Source organism: Notamacropus eugenii, chromosome 3, assembly GCF_028372415.1.
Source record: "Notamacropus eugenii isolate mMacEug1 chromosome 3, mMacEug1.pri_v2, whole genome shotgun sequence".
Lineage (NCBI taxonomy): Eukaryota > Metazoa > Chordata > Mammalia > Diprotodontia > Macropodidae > Notamacropus > Notamacropus eugenii.
The window spans coordinates 212802177-212827275 of record NC_092874.1 but is presented as its reverse complement, the minus strand read 5'-3'; the positions used below and the strand labels follow the sequence as shown (position 1 = coordinate 212827275).

The following is a 25099-nucleotide window of genomic DNA, read 5'->3' as shown; positions in this document are numbered from 1 at the left end:
AAATATGCAATAATCTCAGGCCATGGAAGAGGTCAAAAAGGATTTTGAAAATCAAGGAAGTGAGGTGGAGGAAAAATTAGGAAGAGAAATGAGAGCAAGTGAGTCAATAGCTTGCTAAAGGAGACCTCAAAAATGCTGAAGAAAGTAACATCTTTAAAAATAGACTAACCCAAATGGCAAGAGAGGTCCAAAAAACCAAGGAGGAGAAGAATGCTTTAAAAAGCAGAAGAATTAGCCAAATGGTAAAGGAGGTTCAAAAGATCACTGAAGAAAATAGTTCATTAAAAATTAGAATGGAGCAGATGAAAGCTCATGACTTTATGAGAAACCTAGAAATTACAAAAAAACCCACAAGAATGAAAACATAGAAGACAATGTGAAATATCTCACCAGAAAAACAACTGACCTGGAAAATAGATCCAGGAGACACAATTTAAAAATCATGGAACTACCTGAAAGCCATGATCAAAAAAAGAGCCTAGCCATCATCTTTCATGAAATTATCAAGGAAAACTGCCCTGATATTCTAGAACCAAAGGGTAAAATAAATATTGAAAGAATCCATGAATCACCTCAAAAAGATCTCAAAAGAAAAACTCCTAGGAATATTGTATCCAAATTCCAGAGTTCCCAGGTCAAGGAGAAAATATTGCAAGCAACCAGAAGGAAGCAATTTGAGTATTGTGGAAATATAATCAGGATAACATAAGATCCAGCAGCTTCTACATTAAGGGATCTAGACTTGGAATATGATATTGCAGAAGTCAAAGGAACTAAGATTAAAACCAAGAGTCACCTCCTCAGCAAAACTGAGTATAATAATTCAGGGGGAAAATGGTCATTCAATGAAATAGAGGACTTTCAAGCATTCTTGATGAAAAAATCAGAGCTGAATAGAAAATTTGACTTTCAAACACAAGAATCAAGAGAAGCATGAAAAGGTAAACAGGAAAGAGAAATCATAAGGGACTTTCTAAAGTTGAACTATTTACATTCCTACACGGAAAGGTAATATTTGTAACTCTTAAAACTTTTCTCAGTGTTTGGGTAGTTGTTTGACTCTCTGCAACCCATTAGACTATATATCATGCCAGACATTCTGTCCTCCATTATCTCTTGAAGTCCATGCAAGTTCACATTTGTATTTTCTGTGACACCATCCATCTCATCCTCTGTCCAGGATGTCATGTTTATTGTTTCCATGACAGTATCTATTTAATTCATCCCCTGCCATTCTCTTTTCCTTTTGCCTTTGCTCTTTCCCAGCAGTCTCTTCCTATGAGGGATATCCTCTTTTTATGTGACTAAGGTATCTAAACTTCATCTTCAGTATTTGACCTTCTGGTAAATAGCCTGAATTAATGTGTTGAAGTATTGACTGATGTGAGCTCCTTGCTGTCCAGGGAACTCCCAAAGGGTTTCTTCAATACCCCAATTTAAAAGAATTGCTTCTTCTGTGCTTAGCTTTCCTTATAGTACAACTTTAATAGCCATACATTTGATGTTGTTGTTGCTCAACTTTCAGTCATATCTGACTCTTTGTGACCCTATGGACCATAGGACGCCAGGCCCTTCTCTCCCCCAGTATCTCATTCTATTCATCTCATTCTCTCCCATTCCATTTTTCTTTTGCCTTTAGTCTTTCCCAACATCAGGCTCTTTTCCAATGAGTTCTGTCTTCTCATTATGTAGCCAAAGTATTTAACCTACAACTTTAGTATTTGATATTCAAGTGAATAGCCTGAATTAATTTATTTAAATTTTTACTGATTTTATCTTCTTGCTGTCCAAAGGACTCCTAAAAGGCTTCTCCAGAACCACAATTTCAAACATCGATTCTGCAGTGTTCAGTTTTCCTTACACACCATCTCTTACTGGCATACATGGATACTGGAAAAACTATAGCTTTGAGTATATGGACTTTTGTCAGCAAAGGATATCTCTGAATTTTAGTATGCTGTCCAGATTTGCCATAGCTTTTCCTTCAAGGAGCAGTCATCTTTTAATTTCATGGCTGCAGTTGCTGTCTGCAGTGATCTTTGAGCCCAAGAATATGAAATCTGACTCTGCTTTCATTTCTTCTCCCTCTATTTGCATGGAAGTAATTGGATTAATTGTCAAGATCTTAGGTATTTTTTTTATTTTAACCTTCAAGTCAGCTTTTACACTCTTCTCTTTTACCCTCATCAAGAGGGTTTTCAATTCCTCTCCACTTTCCTAACATCAGAGAATGTCATCTGCATATTTGAAATTATTGATATTTCTCCCACAAGCCTGAATTTCAACTTTTGGTGCATCTAGTTTGTGTTTCATGCCATGTGATCTTCATATAAGTTAAATAAACAATGTGACAATAAACCTCTTTGTCATAACTCCTTTTTAAATCTTAAACCAATGAGTTGTTTTATGTTCACTTCTAACTGTTGCTTCTTGGCCCATGCTTGGGCCAACTGTTGCTTCTTAGTTCCTCAGGAGACAATTAAGATGATCTGGTACTCCCATTTTTTGTGACTTGCCACATTTTGTTGTGATCCACACAAAGATTTTAGTGTAGTCAATGAAATAGGAGTTTTTCTGGGACTCTTGCTGTTTCCATAATCTAGTGAGTCCTGGCAATTTGGTCTCTAGTTGCTCTGCCTCTGAAAACCAGTCAGTTCTTCTGGCAATTCTTAGCCCACATTTTACTGAAAGCTAGCTTGCAGTATCATAATCTTGCTCATATGTGAAATGAATGCAATTGTTTGGTAATTTGAACATTCCTTGGTATTGTTCTTCTTTAGAATTGGGATGTAAACTTATTTTTTAATTCAGTGGTCACTGTTGTTGTTTTTTCCAAATTTGCTGGCATATTTAGCATAGCACTTTAACAGCATCATCTTTTAGGGTTTTAAATACTTCAACTGGAATTTCATTGCCTCCACTAGCCTTATTATTAGCAGTACTTCTTACAGCCTGCTTAACTTCATTCTTACACATTTAAGCCTTTTTTACTAGTTGTTTTCACATTATTGTCTTCTTCTTAGTTTATGTCTTGGTCTTTCCTGCCACCATAGTAGTTTTTTATGGGCAAATTATTTTTTATTTGTTCATTTTCCCAGTCTATTTCTTGATTTTGAACAAAATGTTAAAATTGAACTTTACTTCCTGGGAGGGGGGCGGTGAGAGAAGTATTATACCAAGCTTTTTTTGTGTGCTGCTGTTTTAAAAATTAGTTTTGTAGGTCGGCATGTTTTGCGTTCTTTCATGGTGGTATGAAAAAAAGGAAGACGTATGGCCACTGCTCTCCAGGTTTACACTCTGGTCTTTACAAGGAAGGGCCCTTGGTTCCTTCAGCCCAACGGACTAGCATTCTTCTCTTCTTTGATAATGTGACCAGGGCCTCTGATCCCTTCTGACACACCACCAGCATTTGTCCACAATTCAGAACTGTGTATGAGAAATTGTTGCCAGTCAGTGCCAGCAAAGGTTCCCCTGTAATCTCTTTCTGCACAGTTATGCAACCCCCTCACCATCTCTTAGAGATATCAAAGCTGTTGCTGCTGTCCCTGGTGAATGTGTGGGCTTCATATAGACCTCCACAAGATATCTACTGTGATGCTATAGATTTCTGTTCTCTACCTCTTAAGTTACCTTAAGTCAGAAAACTATCTCACCCCAACTTTTTGTTGTCTCTGTCACTCCAAAATTTAATTTGAGGTACTATTTTAAAGTTGTTTGGAGAGGAATGTTGGAAGATTTCAACTGGGTGACTGCCTCTAATTCTCCCTCTCACTCACTCTTTAGGATTAAATTATTTCATTTCTAATAATTTTCAAACTGGTTCAAGGCCCTTTATTTTTTTTATTTTTTTCTTTAATTAATTTGTTGTCAATTTTCAGCAATCATTTCCATAACTCTTACATTTTCTCCCCCTCTATTTACCCTTCCTCCCCAAGATGGCATGCAGTTTTATATGGGTTCTACACATACATAGTTATTAAACACATTTTCACATTAGCCATGTTCCATGGAAGAATTAAAATGAATGGGAGAAGCCATGAAAATAATCAAACTAAACCAAAACATAACACAAGAGAAAGTGATATTTCTGGATCAAAAGGTATTCACATTTTTGTAACCCTTTAGGCATAGTTCCAAATTGCTCTCCTGAATGGTTGGATCAGCTCAGAGCTCCACCAACAATGAATTAGTGTTCCAACTCTCCCACATCTTCTCCAACATTTATCAACTTCCTATTTTGTTGTGATAGCCAATCTGATAGGTGTGATGTGGTATCTCAGAGTTGTTTTGATTTGCATCTCTCTAATCAATAGCGACTTAGAGCATTTTTTCATATGACTATAGATAGCTTTAATTTCTTGTTCTAAAAACTGCCTGTTCATATCCTTTGACCATTTATCAATTAGGGAATGACTTGTATTCTTGTAAATTTGACTCAGTTCTCTATATACTTCAGAAATGAAGCCTTTATCACACACACACACGCACACACACATACACACACACTAGTTGTAAAAAGTTCTTTTCCATTTTTCTTCTTGCCTTCTAATCTTGTTTGCATTTGGGTTTGTGAAAAAAAAAGCTTTCCAGCTATGTGATCAAAATTTTCCATTTTGCACTTCATAATGTTTTCTGTCTCTTGTTTGGTAATAAATTTCTCCATTCTCCATAAATCTGACAAATACACTATCCCTTGTTTACCGAATTTGTCAACATGGTACTAGAAATCTTAGCTTTAGCAATTAGAAAAGAAAGAGAAATTGAAGGAATTAGAATAGGCAAAAAAGAAACTATATTATCACTCTTTGCAGATGATATGATGTTATACTTAGAGAATCCTAGAGAATCAAGTAAAAAACTAGTTGAAACAATAAACAACTCTGGCAAACTTGCAGGTTAGAAAATAAACCCACACAAATCACCTGCATTTCTATATATTACCAACAAAGCCCAATAGCAAGAAATGGAAAGAGAAATTCCATTTAAAGTTATGGTAAACACTATAAAATGTCTGGGAGTGTATATGGCAAAACCAGCATAGTGATACTTTTCACACAAGTAAAGTCAGACCTAAGTAATTGGAAAAAACATCAGTTGCTCAAGGGTAGGCCAAGCTAATATAATAAAAATGATAATTCTACCTAAATTAATTTTCTTATTCAGTGCCATACCAATCAAACTATCAGAAAATTATTTTCTAGAGCTAGAAAAAGTAATAACAAAATTCATCTGGAAGGCAAGAAGTCCAGAATACCAAGGGAATTAATAAAAAGAAATGCTAGGGAAGGTGACCTAGCCCTACAAGATCTGAAATCGTATTATAAAGCAGCAATCAGCAAAATCACTTGGTACTGCCTGAGAAATAGAGGGGTAGATCAGTGAAATATGTTAGCTACTCATAACACAGTAGTCAATGAATAGAGCAGTCTACTGCTTGATAAACCTAAGGACCCCAAATTCTGGGATAAGAACTCACTGTGTGACAAAAACTGCTGGGAAAATTGAATAGTAATAAAGTCTTTTATTGAATGCAATTTTTTATTGTGTCATTGTCTGAAAGTGGTTCATTTTAACATTCTGCTTTTCTGTATTTGTTTGTGATGTTTTTAAGGCCCTAATATGTGGTAATATTTTTTAATCATGCCATATATCACTGAGGAAAAAATTAACTCTTTTCTATTCCCATTAAGTTTTCTCAAGTGAGGTATTATATCTAACTTTTCTAAGATTCTATTTATCTCCTTAACTTTTTACTTCTTTGTTTTATAGTGAGATTTATCTAGTTCTGAGAGGTATGATTTGAGGCTCTCCACCAGTATATTTTTACCTTATGTTTCCTCCTGTAATTCATTTAACTTTTTCGTTAAAAATGTGGATACCATGCCATTTGATGCTTATATGTTTAGTATTGATATAACTCTATGTGGCATCTTTCAGCAAAAATATAGTTTACCTGATTATCTCTTTTAATTAGGCCATTTTTGCTTTTTTTACTCTGCGTTTTTTACTTCAGTTGAAGCATAATAGATTCTACTCCAGCCTTTTACCTTCACTCTGTGGGTATCCCTCTGCTTCATATGTGTTTCTTGTAAACAACATGTTATATGATTCTGGTTCTTAATCCACTCTGCTATCTGCTTCTGTTTTATGGGATAGATCATCCCCATTCACATTCACAATTATGATTACTATCTGTGTCTTTTTTCCATTCTATTTTTCCCATTTATGCTTTTCTCTCTCCTTTCTTCCTTTCTCTCCTCACTAGACTTTTGCTTTCAACCACTGCCTCCTGCAATCTGCCCTCCTTTCTATCAGCCTCCTCCTTGATCTTCCTCTTTACCCTTAATACTTTGTTCCTCCCTTCTACCACATCCTTCCTTTTCTTTCCCCTTTCCCCTTTCCCCTTCTATTTCCTATATGGTAAGTCTGATTTTTGTACCTCACCGATTATATTATTCCTTCTTTAAGCCAATACTGATGAGAATAAGGTTCGAACAATGCTCATTGCCTCCCTCCCTTCCCTCTACTGTAATAGCTTTTTGTGCCTTTTCATGTGATTTAATTTACCCTTGTTTGCCTCCTCCTTTCCTCTTCTTCCAGTACGATCCTTTTTCAACAATTTAATTAGATTTTTTTGTCATCACATCAAAGTCAACCTAAACTCATGTTTTCTATTTATATATACCCCTTTTAAATAAGGTAATGCCAATATAGTTCTCAAGAGTTACAAGTGTCATCTTCCCTTGTGGGGGTGTAAATAGTTTGCCCTTCTTAATAGTATGTTTTTGCTTTTTTCTTTCCTATTTACATTTTTATGCCTCCCTTGAATTTGAAGATCTAATTTTCTGTTGAACTCTGGCTTTTTCATCATGAAGGTTTGGAAGTCCAGTATTTCTTTGAATGGCCATGTCCTCTCCTGAAAGATTATGCTCAGTTTTGCTTGGTAATTGATCCTTGATTGTAATCCAAGTTCTTTTGCCTTATGAAATATCATATCCCATACATGCCCTCCAATCATTTAATTGAAAAGGGGCAAGGTTCTGTTTAATCCTGACTGTGGTTCCATGTTATTTAAATTGTTTCTTTTTGCCTTCCTGAAGTATTTTCCTCTTTGACCTGATCATTTTGGAGTTTAGCATTTTCAATTTGGAATTTCTTTCAGAAAGTGATTGGTGGACTCTTTCAATGACTATGTTATCCTCTAGTACTAGGACTGCAAGACAATTTTGCTTGAAAAATGCTATCCAGACTCTTTTTTTCATCATATCTTTCAGGTGGACCAATAACTTTTAAATTATCTCTCCTGAATCTGTTTTCCAAGTCAGTTTTTTTTCATTTTTTAAAGATTTTCTATAGTTGATTCTTGATTTCTTATAGAGTTATTTACTTCCAATTGCCCAGTTCTGATTTTTACTGAATTATTTTCTTCAATTAGATTTTGCACCTTCTTTTCCATTTGTCCCATTTTACTTTTTAAGTTCTTCTCTTCAGTGAGTTTTTGTACCTCTTTTCCATCTGGTCAAGTCTACTTTTTAAGGACTTCTTTTCTTCAGTGTACTTCCCTCTCTCCCCCACTTGGTCAATTGTATTTTTTTAGGGACTTGTTTTCTACAGTCAGTTTTTGTCCTTCCTTTTCCAGGCTATTTACTCTCTCTTACATACCTCTTATTTCTTTCCCCAGTTGTTCTTCTTCCTCTCTTACTTGAATTTAAAAATCCTTCTTGAGCTCTTCCAAGAAAGCTTTTTGGACTTGAGACCAGTTCATATTTCCCTTTGAGGTTTTGGATGTGGTTGTATTGACAATGTTGCCTTCTTCTAAATTTGTGCCTTGATCAACCTTGTCCCTGTAGAAAGAATCTATGGTCATTGTCCATTTCTGCTTTTTGGTCATAATGTTTGCTGATTTCCTGGGTTTTTTAAGTTGAGTTCTCGTAGTAGTAAATTATAGTAAATAGAAACTAGAAAAAGTTACATGAATGAAAAAAATGCACATTTTAAAGTAAAAATAAAAAAGACCTCTTTGACTGATGCTCCTCTGTTTATATTTTTATTTGACCTTAGAATACTTTGATACACTTAACATTTTAGGAATTTTGATACTATTTATCAAATCTTTTACTTGATGGTTATCATCTATGTACTTAAAATCAAAACTGATCACAGAAGTAGGGAATGCTTTTATTTAACTTAAATTACTTGTTTAGTTCATATTTGTTTAGTGTTAAAAACTAGGAAGGGTATTTTCAGGTACATTTTCAAAGTGTAGATTTAGACAAAACAGTTTGGTAGAAAGGAAATTTCTCCCATTAGTCACATTTTAAATATAGGTGCTTATATTTAGTCAACATTCCAACAGAATTTATTGTGGTTTTATTTTTTATTTTGTTCTCAATTAGAGAAATATGAAATGCTTTATCACTATATGAAGTTTGTAAATATACCATAATTAAATCATGATATGTTTCCATTCAGGTTTTAGAAGCTTATAATGAATAGATAATAAAGATTCCAAAATGTTACCATTGTATAATCCTAAGTTTGATAATTTTACATGTATTACTGCATTGATAGATGTACTTAGAGATATTACTTGTAGCTAGTGTATTAAAAATTAGTAATTTTGTATAGGTAAAAGAAAATGTGACCAATTGCTTGGTATCTCTCCATCTCTTTATTCCCCTTCTCCAATTTGCTTTTGCCTACTTTGAAAACTATATAAAGTACATCCAGTGATATTAAAATGATTAGTGTTTTTGAAAAAAAAATAAAGTTGAGCTCTTCTGTGGAAGCATAGTGAGCAGTGTTCCATGCTCTTTGTGCTAGGGGCCAGGGTCTTGAACACTGGCTTTGTATGCTGGAGTCTCATGCTGGCAGTTGGAGCTGGAGGAGTCTGGCAGATTACCAGGCACTGAACTGGAACTGATGATGGGGGCTAGTGTGTGCTGAGGTCAGGTATTATTTTCTGCATTTCCCCAGGGCTGCACTGAAACTCGTGGGTTGGGGAAGTGTGATCTGGCCAGTGGAGCACATCTGCTCACCAGGGGCTGCACTGAAGCATGGGAGGTTCAACTGCTGGGGGATGGCTGCCCACCAACTCACATGGTGATTGTTTGAGTCTACTGGTTCTCCTCCTGGTTTTGGTTCTTGTCTGCCCCACCTCCCTAGGACTTGGGATCTCCAGTTTTCCTGAGATGGAGCTTACCAGGGTGCCTCCCAACCTGTACTGCTTCCCTTCCACTAGAGTGAGAAGAACCTTTTCCATCAATACTCCAAGTCTTTTGGGCTAAAAGAGTGTTGTACCCCATCTTTCTGCTAGTTCTGCTATTCCAGGATTTTTCCTGGAGTGATATTTTCTGGGTATTTCAAGGTTAGTACTGGAGATTGAGAATGACATACTGCTTATTCCACTGTCTTGGCTCCAGAAAGTTGGAACCCTAGTTAACTGTTTCTCTACTTATCTTACCTGCATTGACTGTATCTGTGCAATACATTTTAAATTTTATATTATCAAGATTCCCTGGATATTCCCTAGATATCATAGATCTCTGGAGAAAATTGAATGGGGATAGAAAGTAATATACCTTTTTCTCAGTGAAAATGGCACATATACAAAAACTGACCATGTACTAAGGCATAAAAACCTCACAATTCAGTGCAGAAAGGCAGACATAGTTAACGCATCCTTCTCAGATCACAGTGCAATAAAAGTTATATGCAATAAAAGGCCATGGAGAGATAAACCAAAAATTAATTGGAAACTACATAATCTAATACTGAAGAATGAGTGGGTGAAACAACAAATCATAGAAACAATCAACAACTTCATTCAAGAGAATGATAATAATTAGAAAACCTACCAAAACTTATGCAAAAGCAGTTCTTAGGGGAAATTTTAAATCATTGAACACCTACATGAATTAAAAAAAGAAAGAGAAGATCAATGATTTGGGCATGCAGCTGAAAAAACTAGAAAAACAACAAATTGAAAAACCCCAAGAAAATAACAAATTAGAAATACTGAAAATCAAAGGAGACATTAATAAAATTGAAATTATGAAAACTATTGAACTAATCAATGAAGCTAAGAGTTGGTTTTATAAAAAAAAACAATAAAATTGATAAACCTTTGATCAATTTGAGTAAAAGATATAAGCTCTAGTGTGCAAGTGCTGCTCTTTGCCTTGGGACTGCCACTCAGAATTGAAACCTGGATTAGTATGTGTAAACATAGACTGCCCCTGGTTCCACCAAAGAGACTTCTATAACTTCCTTTTGACCAGTTGTTCAATCCCCTTACTGTCTGTGGACTGAGAACTTTGTATACATGGGAAGCTCTTTTGGTCCAGAGTGACAGAATTGTAGATTCTCTTTTGATCTCAGATTCCTTTTCCCTCTTGGAGTCTGGGCTAGATGCTGAAGTTGAATCCCTGCTCTGCCCCCAAGGTCTGAGCCATGACACTTCTGATTGCTTTTGAACTTCCTTCTTTCTCATACACCACCCTGGGCCTCCTTACCTGACTATAGTCTATTTGTGCATAGGTCCTCTTCCAAGTCCATCCAGAATTTTTGACTCAGAACTGGGTAATGGGCAACAAAGCTGCTGGTTTTCATCTGTTGCTGTTGTGGTGCCCCAGTATGGGTCTTTTGGTGCTCCATTATGTCACTGGGCTCTCCTCTTGTCCTCCTGCACAGATTCTTCCTAGAATCAGATATGCTCTTTGTGTAGTATATTCTCCATCTCCATTTTTCACAGACTTCTGACTCCTTATGTTGGTGTAGGCTGGACAGATGACCCATTTAGACATTTTTCTGAATTTTTTCTTCAGAATTTTATCTGTTGCATTTTCTAGATATGTTTGCAAGAATTTTAGCATACTGCTCATTATACTGTCATCTTGCCTATGTTGGTCTGTATGTTGTATATTCAATCTTTTCCACTGATCAATGTCTTTTTTTTAACTCATAGCAAATCATTTTGGTGAGTACTGTTTTACAGTATTGTTTGAGTCACCTGCTGTTGTACTCCTTCCTTTACAACGTTTTTATTATTTCCCTTGACATTCTTGAATTCTTGTTCCTCCAGATAAATTTTATTATAGTTTCAAGGTCTATAAAATAGTCATTTATTAGTTTGATTGGTCTTATAACTAAATATGTATATTAATTTAGGCAGTATTGTCATTTGTATTATATTGGCTCTATGTATCCATGGACAATGACTATTTCTTCAATAGTTAAACTCTATCTTTAAATTCATAAATGCATTTTGGGGTTATGTTCATATAGTTCCTCTGTATGTTTTGATAGACTTCTAAGTATTTTACACATCATTTTATTTGAAATGGAATTTCTTTTTCTATCTTTTCATGCAATGTTTTGTTGTAATATATAGAAATACTGATGATTTATGTGAGTTTGATATCTTGCAACTTCGCTTAAGTTGTTAATTGTTTTGATTGTTTCTTTCTTCTCTATGTTTTGGTTATTGCATGTTGTTTTCTTCAAGAGTCATTGCAATTTCTCATTCTAGAGAATTACAAACTTTTTTCAATTTTTTGACTATTTTTTTTAATTTATTTATTTAATTTTAGTTTTCAACATTCATTTCCACAAGATTTTAAGTTTCAAATTTTCTCCCCATCTCTCACCTCCCTCCACCTCAAGATACCATGCATTCTGATCACCCCTTCCCCATATCTGCCCTTCCATTTCATCACACACCTCCCTTCCCTTATCCCCATCTTCTCTCTTTTTTTGTAGGGAAAGATTGATTTCTGTTCTCCACTACCTGTATTTCTTATTTTACAGTTGCATGCAAAAACAATTCTCAACATTCATTCCTAAAACTTTAAGTACCATCTTCTCTCCCTTCCTCCTTCCCCACCTATCCTCACTGAGAAGGCCAGCAATTCAATACAGGGTATACATGTGTAGTCATACAACAGACTTCTGTAATAGTAACGTTGTGAAAGAATAACTACATATCCCTCCATCCTATCCTGCCCCCCATTTATTCTATTCTCTCTTTTGTCCTTATCCCTACTCAAAAGAGTTTACTTCCAATTACTCCCTCCTCCCATTTGCCCTCTCTTCTATAATCCCTCCCACCCCACTTCTCCCCTTCTCCCCACTCTCCTGCATTGTTAGCTAGATTTTCATATCAAATTGAGTGTGCATGTTATTCTCTCCTTAAGTCAAATGTGATGAGAGTAAGCTTCACTTTTTCCCTCTCACCTCCACTCTTTTTCCCTCCATTGGAAATATTCTTTCTTGCCTCTTTTATGAGGTAAGAAAACTTTCAAACTTGTGTTTGAAAGTCAAATTTTCTATCCAATTCTGGTCTTTTCATCAAGAATGCTTGAAAGTCTTCTATTTCATTGAATGACCATTTTTTCCCCTGAAGTATTATACTTAGTTTTGCCAGGTAGGTAATTCTCGGTTCTGAAAAATCACATTTCAAAACCTTTGATCCCTTAATGTAGAAGCTGCTATATCTTGTGGTATTCTGATTGCATTTCCACAATACTCGAATTGTTTCTGTCTGGCTGCTTGCAATACTTTCTCCTTGACCTGGGAACTCTGGAATTTGGATGAAATATTCCTAGGAGTTTTTCTTTTGGGATCTCTTTGAGGTGATTGGTGGACTTTTTCAATATTTATTTTACCCTTTGGTTCTAGAATATCAGGGCAGTTTTCCTTGATAATTTCATGAAAGATGAAGTCTAAGCTCTTTTTTTGATCATGGCTTTCAGCTAGTTCCATAATTTTAAAATTGTCTCTCCTGGATCTATTTTCTAGGTCAATTGTTTTTCCAATGAGATATTTTATGTTGTCTTGTATTTTTTCATTGCTTCAGTTTTGTTCTGTAATTTGTTGGTTTCTCATAAAGTGATTAATTTGGATCTGCTCCATTCTAATTTTTAAAGAACTATTTTCTTCAGTGAGCTTTTGAACCTCCTTTTATATATGGCTAATTCTTCCTTTTAAAACATTCTTCTTCTCGTTGGCTTTTTGAACTTCTTTTGCCATTTGGTTTACTCTATTTTTAAAGGTGTTGCTTTCTTCAGCGTCTTTTGGGTCTCCTTTAGCAAGCTGTTGACTCACTTTTCATGATTTTCTTGCATCACTCTCGTTTCTCTTCTCATTTTTTTCCTCTACCTCTCTTACTTAATTTTCAAAATCTTTCTTGAGTTCTTCCATGACATGAGACTATTGCATATTTTTTTGGAGGTTTTCATGTAGAAGTCTTGACTTTGATGTCTTCCTCTGATGGTATGCTTTTTTTTTTCTCATCTGAAAGAATGGAAGACAATATCTTTTCACCAAGAAAGTAACCTTTTATAGTCTTATTTTTTCCCCATTTTGGGGGGCATTTTCCCAGCCAGGTACATGACTTTTGAATCTTTTGTCAAGTGAAGGGTATACTCTAGGGACTCATAAGTTTTCAGTTCCTCCAAAGTGTCACAATCAAGGCAGATGAGTTTGCTCCTCTCCTGGCATGCTCTTTCATCTGGGAGCAACCATAAGGTTTTATGCCCAGGATCTGTGAGTAAGATTTCCTCTCCAGATCCTCCACCAGCTTCACCAAGCTAGCGCTCCTCCTCACCCCAGGTCTTCCTCTTAGAACTGAGACCTAGATCAGCAGCCTTATTCCCCCAGGGCCTTTAGGCTGAGGGCTCTAAAAATGGACACTGCTACTGCAGTGTTAGCTGCCACCCTGTGGCTGGGGTTAGGGCCAGACCATGCTCCCTTATCACTCAGGTAAAAGAGCTTTCTCACTGACCTTTGAAGCTGTCTTTAGCATTTGTGGGTTGAGTGATCTGGGAACCGCCCATGATTCCATGCCCTGAAGCTTGTTCCAGTCCTGTCCCTGCTATGCCATGTGGCCAAGGCTGGGCTGTGCTCTGCTCTGTGTCTGGTGTGCTAGACCTTTGGTCTTGGCCTTCCAGGCTGTCTTGGGCTGGAAATCTCTTTCACTTTGTTGTTTTGTGACTTCTGTTGCTCTAGTATTTGTTTAGAGTCATTTTTACAGGTATTTTCATGGGCTATGGGGGTAGAGCTAGAGCAGATCCATTCTTCTTCTCTGCTATATTGACTCTACCTTTATTGAACTACAAACTCTCAGCAGTTCCTATGCAATGCATTCAGAGACTCACTCATAGCTACAAACGTTGCTCTGCGTAGAGTTTCAGTATATAACTCCAGGCTCTGGTCCCCTCACAGCTAGTGAGAAGATTTGTAGTTACCGATATCTGGTGAGATAAGTCCAATACTCTGGGGTCAGAAAAATGATACATCCACTGCCAGCTAAGTCCTCCATCCCTTCTCTTTACAAATATTACATGCAAAGGAACATTAACCAAATTCCTTATAAAAGACAGAATCCTTTGTAATGGCCATTGAAAAAAAGAAAAATTTTTAGATATTCCTTCAGAGAATATCAAAATTGAATAATTTGGTGTGTGAATATCACAATCAACAGGAAGTTAAAACCAGTGCAATGACTGTTGTTTAAGAAAAAAAAGTCGTGTAAGGTAAAAGAGAGATTATCAAAGTATTACTATTTAATTTTTGGTATCTGAATTTTTTAGATTTAGTTTTTATTTTATTTTCTGTTCCAAACTCTCTTCCTCTCCACACCTTGATTCTTAGAAAAGGGGATGAAAAGAGAAAGGAAAAAGTCTATTAAATGCCACTGTATACCAGACACTAAACTAAGTATTATACAAATATTATGTGATTTGATTCTCACAACAACCCTGTGAGGTAGGGTACTACTTAAAGATCTCATTTTAAGATTGAGAAAACAGGATGGAAGAGGTTAAGTGACTTATTAATAAGTATATCTAAGACTGTATTTGAACTTAGATCTTCTTGGCCACAGGCCTAGCACTATGTCCACTGGACCAATTAACTGCTTTTGGTGGCAAGAGGGGATGCCATGGGAGAATGGGGGATGTGACAGAGAGTTTAAACTGGGAAAGTAAAAAAAGACTCTTATTTTAAGTGTTATACAGGATGCTTTGATGAAGCAGATGTTTGTAAAAGCAGTGTTAAAGACACAGATGGAAGAAAACAAAAATCTTGCAATCATAGCCTTAAATGTGAATAACTCTAATAAAAGAAAGTAACAGAATGAATAAGAAAACAAACCCAGCATTCTGTTGTGCACTGGCACCTTATTTAAAAGTTAAAGACAGAGATTAAAAATGAGAGGCTGAAACAAAACTTGCCACGTATCACGAATATGTCAAACCAAAAACAATTATAATCATACTATCAGACAAAGCAAAAAATAAAAATAACTGCATCAATAGAGATAAACAAGTAAATTATAATGAGTCAATGTCTATTAAAGATACCCTCTAAATTGAACAATATTAAATTCATAAGGAAGAAACTCCTCTCTGCTCTACAACTGTGACCCTAAACTGGATAATTAACAATGGAGTTGCCAAATAGCTTCACATTCATCACTCATTGCTCACATAAAGGTCCCTGGTAATCTCTTTTTGGCCAGTTGTCCATCCCTTTACCATCTCTGGAGAAAGTTTTTGAAGCTTCTGGTGCTTCAGCTGGAGTTGGTTCCCCCACAGCTGTTGTGGCCACTACTCTGCACACCCAGTTAGCCCCCACCCCAATGTCACAGACCTCTCCTTCAGATCTTGTAAGTTTTCTTTGGTTAGTAAAATGTCTCATTCAGACCACCTGTTGGCTATGCCACTCCAGGATTTGATCCATTATTTTAAAGCTATTTGGAAGGAAGTGGCAGGAGAGTTTGTCTTGAATGTTCCCTCTACTCTGCCATCTTGGCTCCACACCTCCTGTTGCACCTTCTGAAACATTAAAAACCATGAATGTACTACCTTATCTTTATGCTACCTTATTTATCAAAAATGAATAATGAGCTTAAGTTGAAGAATGATCTTCCTGATGGTGGCAATCACTCCTTACTGAAATTTATTGGGCAATTTAAAATTTAAGCAGAAATCAGAATGTCTCATGTGCATCATGTGATTACCCAAACTGTAACACCTTACAACTCTGGTATGGGTTATGGAGATACCTACTCTCTTTCTGGGTTTATTTACTCCATCCTGCTCTCTCGCTAGCAAGACTAGCTTCCCAGAGGACTACCATCATAGTTATACTCAAATTCCCTCACAATCTTAGGAATAATGGAGTAATACACTCTTCTAATCATCACTTTAACTTTGGAAACTCCTATTCATATTCACGAAAGCACCAATATGTTTTCATTTTGACTAACTAGATCCTTAAAAAAATGACACATATAGATCTTAAACATAATCATTTACTTAGCAATAAAGCAACAGAAATAATATCACACATATTAAAGCAAATTCAGGAATAATAAAGACATCACAATATATAACTATTTCATACTTTCCCACCAAATGTATTCAATATCTGTGAAGATGACTTTACACACAGATCTGAGGCAGGAAAATGTAAGTGAGGAAGACCAATGTGCTTAGGGTAACTCTCAACCCTGGACTTCAGACTTTGATATGATTTTTCTCCCAGGAACTATTCCTTGATATATATAGTTTCTTTGTTGATTGGATGCTTATACTGGTACAATAAGTTAACTCACACTGTTTTGATTACCTAACTAGTTGAGTTCTTGAATGATCGCAGCAAGAGAATTACTACAAAACAGGATGATACTAGCAAGTTGTGAGAATTATGAAAGGCTTCATTTAGAAGATGGTGCAGATGCTAAATCTTGAAAGATGAGAGATTCCCTGAGAAGAAAAGTGAGGAGCAAATGCATTCCAGGTATGGGGATGGAAATGAAGCATCATATGTAACGAGCGCAGAGAATCCCAGTTTGGTTAGATTGCTGAGTGTGGAAAGTGGAGTAACTTCTTATCTCAAGAGGAATGCAGGACAGGTAGGTTGGGATCAGGTTGTGAAAGATTTTAAAAGCCAAACAGAGGAGGCTGTATTTTACCCTAGGTGTAGTAGGGAATCACTGGAGTTGATTGAGTAGGTAAATTACATGGTAAAATCTGTGCTAAAGGAAAATCACATAAGCAACAGTATATAAGATGATAAAGTTCAAAGCTAGATTGTAAGTAATTAAAAAAAGAATGAGAGAAGAGTAAGTGGAGGCACCTATTGCAGACAATATTTTCAAGGAATTTAGCTACAATGGTAGAAGAGACATAACAAGATAGTGGTGATGGAAGGATCAGATAAGGATTATTTGAGAATGGAGGAGACATGGGATATGTTTCTAGGTATGAATCTTTGGAGAAGGAGAGATTGAAAATATGTGGAAAAGTGGGGATAACAGAGGGGACAATGTTGTGAAGGAGACAGGATAGAATGGGTCCAGTTAAACAAGTGTAGGAGCTAACCATGGTAAGGAGTTTGACCTTTTCATCATGTGAGACATGAGTGAAGGAGGAGCTAGTGGATCAGGACCCCTGATTTATAGGAGATGAGGAAGAGAAGAAAAGAGGAAGGTCAGCCTGAAAGACTTCATTTTTTCTCAAGGTTCTCAGCTGAGAGAGTGGTTGGAGAGAGAACCATGGGAGATTTGAAGAGGGCTGAAAAACTTTGGAGGAGTCAATGCAGAGACTGGGATAGTGAGTTGATAAAGAAAGTATAGCAGTATTGCCTAGTAGCAATGAAGGCCCTGTTGAAGTTGTGCAACATAAATTTATAGTAGATCCATTAAGACACAACTCTCCTCTCCCCAGATCATACCACCTTGGAAGCAACTGAATACTTGCCAAGATGTAGCTCTGAAAACAGGAGCACATAAAAACCTGAAACATAGCACAGTAACTCCCCATCCTCAAGTGACCATAGCCTATCTTTAATACAAAGTTCGAAGTCAAAAAATAGACCAGGAAAATGGGCACACACCAAAAACATCAACAAAATAACCTGATGATAAAAAGCAACTACAGTGGCAGGGAAGACCAAGAACAAACTCAGAAGAAGACAATAACACAAAAATAGCTACAAAGAAAATCTATAAGTAAACAAAAATTAGACACAAATCCAACAAGAATTCCTGGAAAAGTTAAAAAAAGAGATAAGAGTAGTAGGGGGAAAATTGGGAAAAGAAATGAAAGTAATGTAAGAAAATTATGAAGAGAATTAACAGCTGGTAAAAGAGGCACAACAACACTAAAGAAAATAACATCTTATAAACCAGAACTGGCCTAATATTAAAAGAGGAACAACTATTCAAATTGAAATTGAGCAAGTAGAAGCTAATGAACCCATGAAACATCAAGAAGTAGCAAAACAAAGTCAAAAGGATGAAAAAATAGAGCCAAGTGTGAACTATCTTACTGGGAAAACAATTGACCCAGAAAATAGATTGAGGAGAGATGCTTTAAGAATTAGTGGGCTACCTGAGGGATGTGGTCAAAGAAAGAGTCTAGGCATAATCTTTCAAGCTATTGTCAAGAAAACTGCTTCCATATCTTGGATCCAAAAGGTAAAATAGAAATTGGAGGATTCCACCAATCCCCTACTGAAAGCACTTCAAAAATCAAAGCTCCTAGGTATATTGACAAAGTCCAGATCTCCATAGTCAAGGAGAAAATATTGCAAGCAGCTAGGAAGAAACCATTCACATGTAATGGAATCACAGTCAGTATCATACAAGATTTAACAGCTTCCATGTTAAAGGAGTGGAAGGCTTGGAATATGACATTCTAGAAAGTGAAAGAGCTAGAAATACAATTAAGAATATACTACCCATAAAAACTAAGTATGATCCTTCTGGAGGAAAATGTATATTTAATGGTATAGAAAATATCCAAGAATTCCTGATGAAAAGACCAGAGCTGATTAGAAAATTTGACATTCAAACACAAGCCCCAATAGAAACCTAAAAAGGTAAACATAAAAGAGAAATTGTAAGTGACTCAATATAGTTAATTGTTTGCATTTTTGTATGGGAAGATGATTTGTGTAACTTCTCAGAACTTTATTAGAGCCTTTATAAAGAGAGGCAGAGTTCATACCATTTATAAAGAGAGACCTGAGGTCAAATCCAGCCTCAGATACTTGCTAGCTCTGTGATCCTTGACAAGTCACTTAACTCTGATTGCTCCTTATCCCACCAAAACACAAAGATAGAGAGCATAAGTGAGTCAATTATGTTGGAATGATCTAAAAAAAAAATGAAGGGGTAACAAAGAGGGATGCATTGGGATAAGGGGAAGGGAGAGATAGAATGGGGAAAATATTCACATAAAAAAATGCTCAAGGAAGAACTTTCACAGTGGACAGAAAAATGGGTGGGAGGAGTGGCAGTCAATGCTTGACTTATTCACATCAGAATTGTTTAAAAAAAGAAAAAGACACATGTGCGCACACACACAGACACACTCCCCCACACACACCCTCAGTTGTGTATAGAAATCTGTCCTATCCAATATGGAGATAGGAGGGGAAGAGGATAAGAGAAAAAGTGAGGGATGATTTAAAAAATGGTAGGATTAAGGGAGGAAGTGATTAGAAGCAAAACAGACTTTTAAGGAGGGACAGGATAAAAAAAGAAGAGAAGCCTAAACAGAATAAAATGGAATGAAGAGAATACACAGGAATCATAACTGTGAATGTGAGTGGCATGAGCACATTCATAAAATGGAAGCAGATAATAGAATGGATTAGAAACTCGAATCCAATAATGTATTGTTTACAAGAGACGCACTTGAAACAGAAGGATACACATGCAAAGTTAAAATAAAGGGTTGAAGCAAACTAATGTTGATGTGTTCAAATCCAGCCTCAAATCCTTTCTAGCTATGTGACCTTGGGCAAGTCACTTAATCCTTTTTGCCTCAGTTCTTCATCCATAAAAATCAGAGCCGACTGAAATCACTGAAAATAACAAAGGGAGTAGCATGCTGTGGATAGAGTATTGCAGAGTGCCAACATTAAGCAATCAGAGAAAAGAGCCATTGAAGGAATTGTTAGTGAGAAGAGAATCAAGAGACTCTCTGAAACCAAGGGAATAAAGTGTATCTAGAAAAAGAACTTGGTCAACATTTCAAAAACTGCAGAGTCACTAAGGGGAATCAAGATTGAAAAAATATATTATGATTTCCATTTTGGAAATGAGGAAATTCAGACTCAGAGAAATTTGACTTTGTTATGGTAATATGTCCAATAAGTGGTGGAAGTGGTATAAATACATCAGGGCTTCTTATTTTTACTCCAGTTTTCTTCCACCATAGCATGCTACAATCTATGCCAAAGCACTTGATCTCAAAATACACTGAACTGAAATATTTTAAGATAAAGTACTGGCCCTGGAGTCAGGAGGACCTGAGTTCAAATTTGACCTCAGGTTTTTACTAGCTATATGAACCTGGACAAGTCACTTAACTTTGTTTGCCCCCTACCCCACCAAAAAAATCAGAATAAGTGAGAATACTTTGTTTATAGACTTCATAACGTAAAAAGTACAGAAGGTTAAGAAGAAAAGACTGGGGGCACTTGTAATAGCTGTACTGTTTACTCTGGATTTTTTCAAATCTCTTTTTGTCCATTACCTGCTCTAGGGGACTTCAGAGTGTTTTGAAAACATTCTAAATACTTGTAATTATTGTTTGAATTCAAGGAAAGTACAAAATTTAATGAAAAGAAGACTTTAAATTTAGAGAACACTTGATCTCGGATTGTGGCACTGGTACTTCTCTTCTGGTGTAACTTTTAGTCACTTAATCTCTCCAGGCCTCAGTTTCCCAATGTAAAAATGAAAGAGTTGGACTAAATAATATCTAAGGTCCCTTACAGCTCCAAAGCATGATGTTCTAACATATAGTATCAACCTTTTGTCCTATTTTGGAGATCAGTGTCTGTTCTCAAAAACACTGTAAGAGTCATCTTAGCATCTCATTTTTCTTATTTAAAAGTTTTGATTCCTCCAAATATTGCTTCAGCAAAAATGTATACAAGTATGCTGATTATCTGATAAAATAGTCAACTTCTTTACACACATATTCTTCCCAGGATCCAAGTGATTTATCTTGCCATGTACAGATAGTCTCCACAAACCACCTCCAGAATATCCAATTCCTTTTAGGGTTTTCTCACTGACTCTCCATTGCTTTTTTTTTTTTATAAGCTTTACATTAACTTATATTCTTCATTCCCTTTTCCTATTTCCTACTTTTTTCTGTCTTCTATATCATTTCTTTAGTTGCAACAACTATGCAATTGTTATATGGGAAACCACTTACTGCATTTAGAACTTTGAACACAGAAACTAATAGGAGCACCTTAGTTGGAATTAATAGCTGCCATGTTTTATATTCTTAAATAGAGCTATACCCAAAATGCAGAAATGAAAGATAAGTAGATGTTAAACTAAAGGTATTTTATCATCATATTGAGATATTCCTGTGTTAATAGTGAGGTTAACAATAGATAACACTTATACAGCACCTTAAAGCTTGCAAAGTTATTATCTCATTTGATCTTATATTAGTTGTTATAGACCTTTTAAAGGGCCTCTATCATGGTTCACAAGCTCAGTACTTAATAATAATATTTTAATAGAGTCTACTGATAAAGCATTTAATGTTTTATGGTAGTATTTTTGTTTTTATATTTGCTATATCACATCTTAACTGTTCAGATATTTTTCTAGCCCTAGATCATAGAACCTGTGAGTTTCCACCTATGGAAATGTATATCTTCCTTTAAGGTTCCTCTCTGGCGCAATTAAACTTTAGATGATTCTCAGCAATCATAATGGTGTCTCCCTCCTCAACTTGAGCATGTGGTCTCAATATTTCCTTTCCTCCATCACATTTCTCCATTGTAGTGGGGGATTTTGTAGTCTTCCTTTTGTGTGTTTGCATTAGATCTTAAGTCCTGTGCTGTCAGGGGCTGTGTCATTTTTTATCTTTGCATCTGTAATGCCTAGCACAGTACTTTGAATGAGCAAGTTTTTTTGCTTGATCAGTGTTTATTAAAGTGAATTATCTTTGAAAGAAACCACCTTTACTAATCTGTACCATATATCTGCCTTCAGTCAATGGTTTTAAATTTTCACTTGCAGTTTACTATTTAAACTCATGAATATAGTTTAATGGAGCTCTTGTGATAGTTTGAAGTATGATACCAGTTTATTGTCTGATATTTATGCTGTAGACAACATAAGGAACACGCTTTTTGTTCTATGGAGGTTAATTAGGACTTTCTAACAGCTATATAAGAGCAAATTGAATGCAATATTGTAGGACATTATCTTTCTCTGAAGTATAATTTATTTTTATTATTATTTTAGGTACTTCTGTAGCGCTCATTATCCTTGCTTTGGGATTTTTGCTGTCAGCTCAGGTCTCACCACAAATCTCTCTTAAGCCAACAGCTCCTTCAAATCAGAACTCTTCTTGCACAAAATACAGGTGAGATTTTTTTTCACCTTCTGGAAGATTTTAATTTCTCAGTTTTTAAAATGCCTTTAAAATTAGCATTCTGAAGATAGATCTTATGCAAAACAGTCTATACCATAGGACATTTATCGACATTATAGTATATTTTATTTATAAGTCTTCTAACTTGTTGAATCATGGGATTTTACCATGAGGCAATATTTACCATATTTACCATGAGGAATTCAAGGTGAGGGACCAATTATTGGGAATGTTATAATGCTTATACTAGCTCTAAAAAGTAATTCTTTGGTAGTTTGATCAGTATGGCTTTCAGTAAGGAAATAAATTTAGGCAATATTGTCATTTTTAATAGATTGACTTCGCTTACCCATGAGAAATCAGTATTTTAAAAAGTGTCTAATCTCTCTTTATTTGTGTGAAAAGTATTTTATAATTCTGTTGATATAGTTCCTGAGTTGTTTTGGCAGGAAGACTCCTAAATATTTTGTGTTGTTTGCAATTATTTAAAATGAAATTTCTCTATCTCTTCTTGTTGAGTTTGCTGGTAATATACAGAAAACCTGATTTATGTGAATGTAATTTATATCCTGCAACTTTGCTAAAGTTGTTTCAACTAGTTTTTTAGTTGATTCCCTTATTCTCTAAATATACCATACTATCATCTGCAAAAAATGATAGTTTTTCCCCCTCATTGCCTCTTCTTAGTCCTTCAATTTCCTTTTCTTGTCTTACTGATATAGTTAGCATTACTAGTACAGTATTGAACAATGATGGTGATGATGTACATCTCTTTTTTACCATGATCTTATTGGGAAGCTTCTAGTTTGTCCCTGTTACAGATAATGCTTAGATGCATAATATTTATTTTAAGAAAATTGTCATTTATTCTTATTCTTTTTAATGTTTTCTAGTGTCAAAAGCTTTTTCTTCATCAATTGATATAATTATATGGTATTTGTTTTCATTATGGATATAGTTATTTAGGTTTATGGTTTTCTTATTACTGAACCAGCCCTGCAATCCTAGTATAAATACTACCTGGTCATTTTGTATGATCTTTTTAATATATTGCTATGTTTTCCTGCTAGTATTTCAATTTAATTTACTTCAATAAAATTTTATTAAATTCCTACCACGTGACAGTCACTATGCTAAACATTGGGGATACAAAAAGAAAAAAAAGCAAAAAGACAGCCTCTCTCCTCTCAAGAAGCTTACAGTCTAGTGGAGGGGGGTAGACAACATGTAAACATTCATGTATAAAACAAACTAGATATAGGATAAATAGGAAATAATTATAAAGAGGGAAATCACTGGAACTGCTTAGGAAGGCTTCTTGTAGAAGGCTGGATTTTGAAACTTAAAGCCAGGGAGTTTAGCAGTCAAAGTAGAGAAGGGAGAGCATAGGCAGAAAAAAGAAATCCAGAACCATAAGATGGAGTGTTTTGTCCATGAAATAGCCAGGAGACCATTGTCACTGGATGGAAGATAGGGACCAATGTATTAAGAAGAAATGTAGGAAGGAACAAGGAAAAGATATATGAGTGATAGGAGATAAAAAGAGGGAATTCATGGCAGATGGCCTCAATTTTTCTGTAATATATGAGACAAGGCTCTTAGCTGAGATAGTTGGGGGGAGGGAGAGATTTGAGAAGGGATTAAAAGGTTTTAAAGACCCATTGCAGAGAGTACTTAGGTATAATATTATCCAGCAACAGTGAGGGCATAGTTGAGTCTATGTAATGTAAATATGCAGTGGACTTAAGCAGAAGAATTAAGTGATTTTCTCCATCTTCATTCAGCACATATGTAGACAAGAAGGCAACAAATGGTAGAAGTTATCCAAGTCTGAGGCTTTGTTGGGCATAATTGGGCATATACAATAAGGAGACTAGGAATTCTAGAGAACAGAATAGTGTAGAGTTGAATTGGGTCACCAAGGAGTCGAGATAAATTGAAGAGGATTGGACTTTTAGTAATTAAAACACAACCACAACCATATATCACAACTTGTTCACCCATTTCCGAAGTGAATATCATCTCAGTTTCCAATTTTTTGCCTTCACAAGAACAGCTGTTATAAAGCAAAATGTGGGGAGCAGAGTTAAGATGTTGGAGTAAAGACAGGAACTTGCTTGAGCTCTCTGCTAAACCCTTCCAGATACCTATAAAAATACTCTAAACAAATTCAAGAGTATCAGAACCCACAAAAATACAGTGAAACAAATTTCCATCCCTAGGCAACATAGAAGGTCAACAGGAAAGGCCTATCGAACTGAGCTGGGAGAGGAATGCAGTCCAGTGAAGCCATGCTAGCACGGAGAGGGGCCAGTAAACACAGAGCAGGCCTCAGGGGCCTAAATTGCCGACAGCTGTGGGATTTCCAGATTTCTCAACCCACAAATGCTAAAGACAACTTAGAAGGTCAGAAAGAAAGATCTATTGTCCCTGGGTGAGAGAAAAGTGCAGTCCAGCCCCAACCTCAGCATAACCCTTGAATGGTGGTGATGGAAGTGGTGGTAGTGGCTCTAGTAGTGGCTGCTTCCAGAGTTCTCCACCCACAGATGGTAAGAGGATCAAACAACTAATCAGAAGGAGATTACAAGGGTCTCTTTGTTGCTATTGAGGCAGGATTCTCTTGTTTTGCCTGTGCTTGGATCTGTGTCACAGTCCTAGGTGGCAGTCTTAGGGCA

The 25099-nt window shown here is 35.9% G+C and overlaps 1 protein-coding gene across 2 annotated transcripts in view; it reads left to right on the top strand.

Moving 5' to 3' along the window:
- SLC2A13 (solute carrier family 2 member 13) overlaps positions 1-25099 on the top strand; it is a 227900-nt gene that overhangs the window by 118497 nt on the left and 84304 nt on the right. For both annotated transcript variants that reach the window (XM_072654311.1, XM_072654312.1), the window contains exon 6: positions 22295-22415. In XM_072654311.1, coding sequence (XP_072510412.1) covers positions 22295-22415 — 121 coding nt within the window. The remainder of the gene's footprint in view (positions 1-22294; positions 22416-25099) is intronic.